We start from the raw sequence: 12100 nt of genomic DNA on the forward strand, positions 1-12100 counted from the left end.
TTATGTATGCCATCCCATTGACTTCTTGCCTGCATGGTTTCTGCTGAGTAGTCTGAGCTTAGTCTTATTGACTCTCCTTTGTAGATGACTTTTTGTTTATCCCTAGCCACTCTTAAAATTCTCTCTTTATCTTTGGTTTTGGCAAGTTTGATTATAATATGTCTTGGTGACTTTCTTTTTGAATCTACCTTACATGGGGTTCGATGAGCATCTTGGATAGATATCTTCTCATCTTTCATAATATCTGGGAAGTTTTCTGCCAACAAATCTTCAACAATTCTCTCTGTATTTTCTGTTATCCCCCTTGTTCTGGTACTCCAATCACTTGTAGGTTATTCCTCTTGATAGAGTCCCATATAATTCTTAGGTTTTCTTCATTTTAAAAAATTTCTTTATCTGATTTTTCCTCAAATAAATTGGTGTCAAGTGCTTTATCATCACTCTCACCAATTCTGATTTCCATTGCCTCAATTTTGCTTCTATGACTTTCTATTGAGTTGTCTAATTCTGAAATTTTATTGTTAATCTTTTGTATTTCTCTTTGCTATCTCCCAGTGGTTTCTATTAGCCTGTTAAATTTGTCGTTCTGATCTTGCATTGCTTTCATGAATTCCTCTATTGCTTTGTCTGTGTGTTCCTTGGCTTGGTCTGCGTTTTGCATGATCTCTTTCCTGATATCTTCAAGAGCTCTGTATATTAATCTTTTGAATTCTACCTCTGGTAATTGCAAGATCTTATCTTCCTCCAGGAGGTTTCCTGGTTCTTTGTTTTGGTCACTTGCTGAAGCCAGCGTGGTCTGCCTCTTTATGTGATTTGATATTGCTGTTGTCTCTGAGTTATCAATAAGGTATTATATTTATTTATTTTATGTTTGCTTCCCGTGTCATAACTTCTTGCCCAAATAGGCTTGTGTGAGCCACTTTGATTCTTGGCGTCTTTGGAGCTCTCACGTCCTGTCACCAGGTGGTTAGAGCTGTTAGTAGGCAGGTGAGCCCAGGAGTTCATTTACTTTTCTTGTGTGAATTCAGCTCAGGTGTCTAGGTCATCAGTCACTGAGTGTGTGGTACAGGCTCTCACCTACAGTCCTAGATAGGCAGGACTACACAGAGTGATTGGAGCCATCACAGGTTTCTGGCTGCAGTGGGCGGTTATGTGCTGAGCAAGGTAGGGAGCTGATGGCTGCCCCTGAGTGCCTGGGTGGAAGGCATATCCCTGTTCCCTGGAGTGCATAGATGGGTGGGTTTTGCAGCCATGCTTTGAGTAACCAATGCTGTTGACTGTAAGGACTGGGAAGTACCATTTATTCTCAGACCCCTGTCATGGGTGGCTAGGTGGAGTGAGTGCAGCCACCAGTCCTCAGGCCCCTAACGTAAGTAGATGAGAACCCTGCTTAATGGGTGAGGAGATGTCAAATGTCACATACCTGCCACTGCTCATTAGCTGTTGCTGTTGAAAATAGGCTTCAGGTATATACCTTGTTGTACTATGCTAATGAGAGCCTATGCTGTTGAAATGGACCCACACAGGTCCAGGCAGAGGTGAAGGGCATTCGCAGTCCATGGACACCTTATGCCTGTGTGTAGTCAAATGGATAGTGCCTTCCCTGAGGTCCCAGCTTAAGGGAGCTGGCAGATTCGTTTTTCCAATTTGTTCATTTGTTTATTTTTTCTCCCTCCAAAGCTAGGAGTTGGCTCAGGAACATGCGACGGGTGCCACTTCCAGCTCAGGGGGCACAGCAATCACTAAAGCCAGACTGGGACCAGAGCAGAGTGGGGAGCAGCTGGGGAAGGGGAAGAGAGGCACTTCCCAGAGGGGAAGTGTTATTTTGATCCCATGCGGTAGGTTAGATGCTTGCACTTAGCTTTCACAGATCCAGCGCCACATCCACCTGGCTCCGGAGGCTTGTGCAAATTCTCCCAACGTGGAAAACGTGTCCTGAGTGCTACTGCTTGCTTCAGCCCTTATGCGCCAGCTGTTCCAGCCTGCAGGGTGTCAGCCAGGTCAGATCTAGCAAATCCTCACTGCTTCTGACTTATGTCTCCCTCCCTCTGCCACTCAGTCCAACGCCTCAACTGTCTTTGATTTTCAGGGCTCCTAGATTGCCATATATAACTGATTTTCTTGTTTTTTTGTGTCTTTGTAGAAAGAGAGACCACAGGAAGCATCTGACTATTCTACCATCTTGTCCTCGCCCCTAAAAAACCCGTTGCCTTCGAGTCGATTCCGACTCATAGTGACCCTATAGGACAGAGTAGAACTGCCCCATAGGGTTCCCAAGGAGCGCCTGCTGGATTCGAACTGCTGAACTTTTGGTTAGCCGCCAAACTCTTAACCATTAGGCCACCAGGGTTTCTGCCTCGCCCCTAGATGTAAAAATTCTTAACAAAATTGTAACCAATAGAATTCAGCATCATATAAAAATAATAATAATACACCACGACCAAATGGGATTCATACTAGGTATGCAAGGACGGTTCAACATCAGAAAATCAATCAACATAATCCACCACATAAATAGAACAAAAGAATCACATGGTCATCTCAATTGACACAGAAAAGGCATTTGATAAAGTCCAACACCGATTCCTGATAAAACTCTCGATAAAATAGGAATAGAATGGAAATTACTGAAAACACTGTCCTTAAGAATGGGAACAAGACAAGGATGCCTTTTATCACCACTCCTATTTAACATTGTGCTGGAAGTCCTACCTAGAGCAATAAGGCAAGAAAAAGAAATAAAGGGCACCCAAATAGGCAAGGAAGAAGTAAAACTATCAGTAAAAATGGCATGGGGGTGGTGTCTGACTTCCTCTCACTTTAAGAGACAGAAGGAGAATCAAGATCAACAGCATAAGGCTGATTCCTATGAGGTAGAGGACAGATATACCTCCTTTCTCCACCATCTTTACTAATTCTGACACCAACCATCCGTCCCATGGCACTGTCTGCGTTTCTGCTGGGTTCGATTATTCATTGCAATGGCCACACAGAACCCATAGACCATACTCATGATTATGGGGTTTATTAGGGAAGTAACAGTTAAAATTCAGGCTAAGGAACACTCGGGATACAGCTCTTCCATCAGGACAGCCTCTTCCCTACCGTGATTGCAGGCACACCTCTACCTGGCCCTCAGCCTCTGCCCAAAGTCACTCAGCTTTCTCTGTGGGCCAGGAAGCCCACCACACTGTCTGCTGTTATTGGATCTCTGCTGCCAGGTCTCTCCTGCTGGGTCTCTCTTGCCACCATTTCTCACCATCTTCTGGGTTACAGCTCACTCTCTCTCTTGGTCTCCTTCTTCCAGGAGCTTCTCAGCACAGAGATCTGGGGTCCAAAAAGGATGTCCTGGCTTCTGGCTATTCTTCCTTGGTGGTGGTAGGATTCTCTTTCCTGCCTCTATGATGGCTCATTTCAAATGCAGCAGGATGGCAAAACTGACCAACCCTTTTGGTGGGCCACAATTACCCAATCACACAACCCTACCCAATCTCTTGGGTGGGAGTTACAAGACCATGGCTAGAAAGGCCACACAAAAGCAATCCATCACACCACAGGCCACCACATGGCTTTTCTAGCCATAGTTCTTTTAAACTTGGAGGATAACTTCCCCATCCCAATCATTTTACCAGTCCAAAACTATCATTAGTAATTAGTCCTGCAGTAGGGCAGAGTCCTCAGGGTGAGGTTACTCAGGTACCAGCCATTCAGGTCTGCTGCAGGTTTCCATCTGATCTGTTCAGCTTCCCCAAAAGTTATCTCAACTTCACCCTTCCTGGTATCTAATAAAATTTAACTGAGAGAAGATTATTCCCTTGCTGTGAGCCTCACAAGGTATCAGCGTAGCAAAATCTTTAAAGGACTTTAGGTTTGGCCACAGTACTCCAGTCCATCAGTACCTCCCTCTTAGTCTACTCTGTCACACTTACGACTTCTACAATTAGTTTTTATAATCACAATTTACCCTGTTAACAATCAACACTCACAAATGAATCATATAATCCTATCAACATCTCCCCCACCCTCTCTTCCTCAGGAAAAGAGGAATCTATTCAGTGGTGATCCTCCCTTGTCTCCTTCATTTCATATAAGCACACCTATGAAAGCTTATAAGCCAGTCACTCCATGCCCTTATGTGCTCCCCTTTTAGATAGCCAATGTTTAAATTGCCCGTCCCTATTAAACCAGTACTCTGAGGAGACAAGCATGTTACTTGGTCTTAAAGAATCTTCTGTTCTGGTTGGAACTTCGAGCATCTACATCCATAAGTAAAGTCCAGCCCAGAGCAAGCCACCAAATTGCAGCAATCTACACCAGGTTACGGTGTCAAACATCTTCCTCTTCATTCGATCGGCTCATTCCTAGCCATCAAAGCTAGGTCATAATGGGTAGCACCCTTAGGCTTGAGAGTTCACACACACCTCCCAGCACTTCAGACAGCCCCTTCACACTCTCTCATCCCTAGCTCTCTTGGGCTACGTCGATGGGTTCCACTCATAAACTTAAGAGTCTACGCACAACTCCCTTTACTTCTGACCAGCCAGCCCTTCCTCTCTTTCTCATCCCTAGCCCCTGTGGCCTAGGTCAATGGTGCCAGTGGAACATGTCTAAACTCAGCCCGTCTCTTCATTGCTGCACTTCCCCCACTTCCACTCATGAGTGGACCCAGGTGGTCACCACAAGCGAGCAGACCAAGCTGTTTACATGCCGGCTTCCTTTAACTTTTAGTCCTGGAAGGGGGTTCCATCAGATGAGCGCTGAATTCAAAACACAGAACAGTCATTTTCTTTTTCCTTCTGCAGGTCTTGCCCTCAGGTGCAAACCTTCTGTTCTCTCAACAGTTCTGGGTGGTTCTTCATGTCTTTTCAAATGTAAAATCTGGGTGGGGCTCAGGTTTTTTACCTAAGCCCACTCTATACACAGCGCTACTGCATTCAAACAGGCTGTGTTTCCCTCAGGCAAATCACAGTTTCCCTTTTAGCGTATCCAATCAAGTATTGGCTGAAGGTGGAGTACATGTTCTCTGTAATCTATAATACCTAATATTCATTTCTACCATACATTAGATTTGTACCATACCATACATTTGTCTGCTTGACAACACTAGGTAGGAGAAATATTCAACATCCATAGTACATTCAATTAAACACATAATCCTAAATACATAACCCTTTTAAAAACATTCTAGTTTCGTCTTCTCTTCTCCACACCTTAACTGTCTTCCCACTTATATGCATATGGCCTTGGGCCTCTGGCAGGGTGGACCCAGTAGACCCTGGCCCCTATCAATCATTCTGCTTATCTGGCCAGGCTTTTGCCCCATGCCACACAAGGTGGGGCTTTTCTCCCCTCATCTGCAGCATAACTTTCCCTTCAGCCATCACAAACAGGAACAACCAAAATAACCATCTAAGAATCAAAAGTTTCACTTCCCAAGCCCCTTTGTTCTTTCTTTTACGAAGTCCCAGGCTCTTGTGACCCTGGAGACATTGCAACAAATCCTGCTTCTGATGCCAGCTGTAAAAATGGCATAGGGACAGTGTCTGAACTCCTCTCACTTCACAAGGAGGGAAGGAGAATCAAGATCAATAGCCCAAGGCTGATTCCTATGAGATGGAGGTCAGATATGCCTCCTCTCTCCACAATCTTTACTGATTCTGACATCAGCCATCCCTCCCACGGCACTCTCTGCTTTTCTGCTGGATTCAGTTATTCATTGCAATGGCCACACAGAATTCACAAACCATACTCGCAATTATGGGGTTTGTTAGGGAAGTAACAGTTACAATTCAGGCTAAGGAACACTCAGGATATAGTTCTTCCATCAGGACAGACTCTTCACCTCTGTGCTCACAGGCACACTTCTCCCTGGCCCTCAGCCTCTGCCCAAAGGCACTCAGCTTTCTCTCTCTGTGGGCTGGGAAGTCCACCTCACCATCTCCTGCTGCCAGGTCTCTACTGCCAGGTCTCTCCTGGTTCTCACTGTCTTCAGGGTTACAGCTCACTCTGCTTTACAACACTAGGTAAGAGAAACATTCAATATCCATAGTACACTCAATTAAACACTTAATCTTAAACACATAACCCTTTTAAAACATTCCAGTTTCATCTTCTCTTCTCCACATCTTAAGTATCTCCCCACTCATATCTTCCCATTCTCTCAGTCTCCTGCTTCCAGGAGCTTCTCAGCGCAGGGATCCCAGGTCCAAAAAGGACGTTCTTCTGTTACTGCAATAACGCCGATTGGAGCCGCCTGCCACAATAACCAATTCTGAGACAGGGGTGAGGTGAGCAGCAAGAGGTTTATTATATATCGATATATAGAAGACAGAAGGGAATAGATTCCTCCCCCCCAAAAAAAAAAAAGAAAAGAAAAACCGTCTCCCCCACTGGGGATCGGCTGAAGGTTTGTATAGGGACGGGATTATGGATCCTAGAAGTTTGTATTAGTTCCCCCTTGAGGTGGCCATTTCTCAGATGAGTTAATCTTTTGTTAGTATTCTTGGGGGTTATCTGGCGACATCCTGATTTTCTTGTTACAAGATGGGTGCTTTTTTCGGTTTTTCATCCTTAGATCATTATCACTTGTTTTCCACCCTTCAAGGAGGAACATCGGTTAATCTTAAACTTTTGTGGACACTGGAACCGGAGGGAAAGACAAAATCATGAGACGGTTAGCAATGGGGAGTAAATAATAGTGAGCTGGGCCTATGCAGCCTCTTCCAATCCCCCCTTTTACTGGAAGTTTCTCAATCTTGGGAAACAGGGCATCGCTTCTTTTCTGGCTACTTCCTGCTGGTTAGAAGTATCGCTGGGGTGAGAAACCTCCCGGTATCAACTAGGGGCCATATGTGGGGGGTGAATTAGAGTGGAAATTGGCTGCATATTGGTGAATTAGATGACATTTGTCCTCAGAGTTTGAAAAAGGAGTGTCCCAACTTACCAGGGTAAAAATATTTCTAGCCTTAGGAGTATTTGTAGTTCCTTTTGTTAATAGTCTCATAAAACAGGGAACACAAAAACAAACTAGAATAATCGCTACTCTTAAGGCTCCTCTTTTGGGCTTTTCTATGGCCCACTTAACTGGACCTACTGGATTTAGGGTTGAGACTACACAGGGGAGGGTCAGAGTGTCCCCAGCTTGCAGGGTCAGTGTCCCCTTTGCCTATAGGATCACCAGCACCTTTTCTGTCCAGGTCTCCTGGAAAAATAGAAAGATAGAGGGAAACAAGGTCAAAATTATTGTACTGTAAGCTTCTTGAACTTGCACTTGAGGCTCCGAATTGGAGTACAAGAGTATGGTGGTTCTCTGTCTTCTGCTTCTTTCTCTTCTTCTGGCGGGGCTGCTTTTACTCTTGAGTAATGCACGCATGTGGCAACTCCTGTTAATTTTAGAGACGAGTGGGTGGTCAGGAGAACTTCAAAAGTTCCCTCCCACTGAGGGGCCAGTTGATCTTCTGGAGGCTGATTCTTCCAGGTTTTCAACAGGACCTGATCTCCAGTCTCTGCGTTGGAACCTGTGGAGGGGAGTGTCAGAAGGAAAAGACAAACAAGAAAAAGCATACTGATTAACAGTGTTTATGACAGCTCTCAGAGAACGGACCCAGTCTCTTTTCTCTACCTCGGTCATCACCAAGGTGGCAGAAAGTCAACTTTTTCAAGAATGGTCTCCCATATATTAATTTGTAAGGGCTCAACTTGAACCCTCTTTGAGGGGCTACCCGGATTCTGAGCAGGGCAATGGCGAGAGCTTATATCTAAATGGAGCTTGTCTCCTGGCAAAGTTTTGTCAAGGACTTTTTCAGAGTATGGTTCATCTTTTTGGTCTTTCTAGTCAATTGTGTTCTCCAGGCTGAGTGTAATTTCCAATTTATATCTAAAACCTTATTGACTTCTTGGGTGACTGTTGCCATAAAAAATTCTCTTGTTGTCACTCTGTACTGGGATTGGAAGATCAAAATGGGTATGATTTCTTTGAGTAATGCCTTGGTCACTTCTTAGGCTCATTCGGTTCGACAAAGGAAAGCCTCCACCCACCCTGAGTAGGTGTCCACAAAAAAACAGCAGATATTTAAAATTTCCAGGTGTCCGAGGCATTATACCACTGTCACCTGAAGGGGATCATTGATTGCCTTCAGGGGTTCTAGGATTTCTGGTACTTGTTTTATTTCTTTGTTGGCAGATGTCAGAAGTCCCGTTTCTTTCTACAAGGCATCGTGTGAGTGAAGGATGAGATGGGCATATTTATTAATAGTATACACAGTTGTGTGTTTTCCTATTCCTAGTCACAGGGCCCACTCAAGGACTATGAGTTCAGCCTTTTGAGCTGAAGTGCCGGCAGGAAGTGGAGCTGCCTCCAAAACCTCAGTTCATGTTACCACCGCATATCCTGCCTTGTGGCATCTTTCATATAGAAAGCTATTGCCATCTGTATACATTTCTAGCTCTGGGTCAGTCAAGGGAACATCTGAGAGATCTGGTCTGCTAGAATAAACTTCTTCAATTATCTCTAGGAAGTCACGTATGGGGGCATCTTCAGAAACAGGCAGCAATGTGGCAAGATTGAGGGAGGAGACAGCCTTCAGAACCATGTCTGAGTTGTCTAACAAGATTGCCTGATATTTTCCCATCCGTCCTGCCATGAGCCAAAAACCCCCTTTGTTCCAAAAGAGGCAAAACTATATGTGGTGTGTTTACTGTTACCATTGGTCCAAGGGTGAATTTCTCAGCTTTCTGTAACAGATCACATGTTGTAGCCACGTCTCGAAGACAAAGGGGACATCCCCGGGCCACTTTGTCCAGCTGTTTTGAAAAGTAGGCCACCAGTCACCTGGCTGCCCAGGGTCTGAGTTAACACCCCCACAGCAATTCTCTGTCTTAATATCAGTCCATTCAATGGCAAATAGAGGCTGAGACTCAGGGTGTAGAGGAATACAAAAGAAGGCATCTTTCAAGCCCAGTACTGAAAACCAAGCACATTGACTGGATATAGTAACCAAGACGGTATATGTGTTGGCACAGTCGGATGAATGTCCTCTACTATTTGGTTGATTTTCCTTAGGTCTTGAACAGACCGAAATTCTCTTGTCCCTGGTTTCAACACCAGTTAGATATGGGTGTTGTACAGAAACTGGCAAAATTTTAAAAGTCCAGTTTTTATGTATCAATGCACCAATGGTGCGATCCCTTCTAAAGCTTCCTTGCGGAGGGGATATTGCCTCTGATTTATAATAGCTGCTCCGGGTTTTAAAGTAATTTCAACCAGTGAAGCTGACTTGGCTAACCCAGGCCTTTCTTATGTCCAGACCTCTGGATTCATCTTTTGTTGAATATGGAAAGGAATGCCACTAAGTGTTACTATTTTTTCTTGCAACAATGTCGCCTGCAAGGCAAATGCGTTTTCAGGCAGGATCTGTAGAAAATGAAAAGAAACAACTCTGCCATCTTATTTGGGTTACTCCAATAAGAAGGATTGTGATTCTTCCAATTATACGAGTCGGAGTAGAGGAAGGAGTATGTAACATTGTTCCTCTTTCGGCTGGAATGTTTCTCAGAGGAAATTGCCCTGCCAGAGCCCCGGCAGTACCCTTACCGAAAACAGTACCCTGACGGGTGTGTGTAGGTGGGGAGACCATACCCGATGAAGTCGGACTCTTACTTCCCAATTCCCTTCCTTCTTCAGTTCCTCTCAAGCTGGCTGGACTAAAATCAGGCTCGGTCCTTTCTGTGGGGGATTCTGCCATTCTCCCTATATGGCGGTGGGAGTCGAAGCAGTGATCAGGGCTATTCCTTCTAAAAGGGGACTCTCTGGTGAGGATTCAGGAAGTACTTTTACCTTCAGCTTTCCCTGGAAAAGAACCTGGTTAGAGGGATTTAAAGTTTGATAGAGTGACATGAAAGCTTGAATATAGGGAACTTTGTCCCATTTTTTCCTACAAAACAAGTCAAGCTGAAAAATCCTGCCGTAAGCCAAAGACCCATTTTGGAGACACCGGGATTGTGTTGTATTTGTAAATTGCTTTGGGTAGAATTGTCATTTTCACAATGTTGAGTCTACCTATCCAAGAGCATGATATGTTTTTCCATTTATGTGGATCCCTTTGGGTTTCATGCAGTAGTGTTTTGTAGTTTTCTTTGTGTAGGTCTTCTACATCCCCGGTCAGATTTGGAATATTAGACCTTTTGACAAAACCTAAGCATTAAGCAAAGTTTTCCTAAAGGAAAAAGCGGACAACACAAATGAAAGCTCATTTTCCCAAAGTGGTCACTGAAATTCTAAGTTACTTCTAGTATACTCAGTTTATAGTGTTTTTAAAATGAACCCCAAACCAGTGAATCAGTAGCAGGGGGTGGAAATCCAGTCTCATTTATCAAAGATGCTAGGCAATAAGGTTCAAGCTTTTGGTTTCCTTCTTTCTGAAGCTTTGTCTTAACAACCAAATCAGGGCACCCAAGTAGATGGTATAATACTAGTTACACATAGACAATGGACAAGACACAGAACCACAGTAAATAAATGGACAGGACAGACACAAAACCACAGTAAATGAATAAATCCCACAAGCTGACAGAGGTGATCTCGACCCCTTCAACCTCTCAGACAGCTCTGTCTGCCAACAGAAGTGATCTTAGAGAATCTCAACCTCCCAGGCACACTCACGAGAAATCCCACAAGCTAACGGAGGTGATCTTGACCCCTTCAACCTCTCAGATGGCCCTGCCTGCCAACAGAGGTGATCTTAGAGAATCTCAACCTCCAAGACACACTTACAAGCACTCACACGCCCAGAACCACGACTCTAGAGTCACCAGGAGTCCCTTCTTGTGACTCTACTCATGGGGACGGTCATCTGGGGCAGCTCTCACCCCAGAAACCAAGGGCTCAGGTCCCGCTCCGGGAACCTCGGGCCTGCCCTATCCACCCCGGCGCTGAGTGCAACAGGGAGAGGAGTTGCGGACTCACCTTGGGATCCTTCCTGTGCAGGTCTTACTTTTCTTTCACCCACCTCTTTTGGCGCAGCTGGGGAACAGCTGTGCCGTGCCAGACCCAGGTCTGGCCGATAGTCTCCCCAGAGGCAAATGGAACCTCTCATGGCCGCTTGTTGAGAGAGCTGTTGATCAGCCCCAGGCCCTGCCCTCGGGCAGCTGGTCTCAAGCAGCTGAAGCTCCCTGTATGGGCCACCAAATTTGTTACCACAATAACATGGATCGGAGCCTCCTGCTGCAATAGCCAATTCTGAGACAGGGGTGAGGTGAGCAGCAAGAGGTTTATCATATATCAATATATAGGAGACAGAGGGGAATAGATTCCTTCAAAAAAACCCATCTCCTCCACTGGGGATTGGCTGAAGGCTTTTATAGGGACAGAATTATGGGTCCTAGAAGTTTGTGTTAGTTCCCCATTGAAGTGGTCATGTCTTAGATGAGTTAATCTTTTACTGGTATTCTTGGGGGTTATCTGGCAACATCCGGGTTTTCTTGTCACAAGACGAGTGCTTTGTTCGGTTTTTCATCCTTAGATCATTATCACTTGTTTTCCACCCTTCAAGGAGGAACACTGGTTAATCTTAAACCTTTTGTAGACACGGGAACTGGAGGGAAAGACAAGATCATGAGACAATGTGGTGGTTAGCAATGGGGAGTAAATAATAGTGAGCTGGGCCTATGCAGCCTCTTCTGGCTTCTGGCTGTTCTTGCTTGGTGGCAGTAGGATTCTCTTTCCTGCCTCTTGGATGGCTCACTTCAAATGCAGCAGGATGGCAAAACTGATCAATCCTTTTGTTGGGCCCCAATTACCCTATCACACAGTACTGCCCAATCACTTGGGTGGGAATTACAAGACCATAGCTAGAAAGGCCACACAAAAGCAATCCGTTACACCACACTACCCCTATTTGTAGATGATATGGTACTATACATAGAGATCACCAAAGATTCCACAAGAAATTTCTGGAACTGATAGAGAGATTCAGCAGAGTAGCAGGATACAAAATCAATATACAAAAATCAGTTGGATTCCTATACACCAACAAAGAGAACTTCAAAAAGGAAATCATAAAAAAAAAAACCATTTATAATAGTCCCTACAAAGATAAAATAG

At 44.7% G+C, this 12100-nt stretch overlaps 1 protein-coding gene across 7 annotated transcripts in view; it reads left to right on the plus strand.

The window, feature by feature from the left end:
- The window catches only part of NLRC4 (NLR family CARD domain containing 4), a 152353-nt gene that overhangs the window by 85279 nt on the left and 54974 nt on the right, over window positions 1-12100 (plus strand). Inside the window, exon 9 of one of the 7 annotated variants that reach the window (XM_023736331.1) lies at window positions 2144-2284. The exons of the other annotated variants lie outside the window; for them this stretch is intronic. Within the exon in view, the coding sequence (XP_023592099.1) occupies window positions 2144-2169 (26 nt within the window). The 3' untranslated portion in view covers window positions 2170-2284. Of the gene's footprint in view, window positions 1-2143; window positions 2285-12100 lie in introns of those variants that run through there. 7 annotated transcript variants of the gene reach the window in all.

The sequence above is a fragment of the Trichechus manatus genome, unplaced genomic scaffold, assembly GCF_000243295.1.
Source record: "Trichechus manatus latirostris isolate Lorelei unplaced genomic scaffold, TriManLat1.0 scaffold00005, whole genome shotgun sequence".
In the NCBI taxonomy this organism is placed as follows: Eukaryota; Metazoa; Chordata; class Mammalia; order Sirenia; family Trichechidae; genus Trichechus; species Trichechus manatus.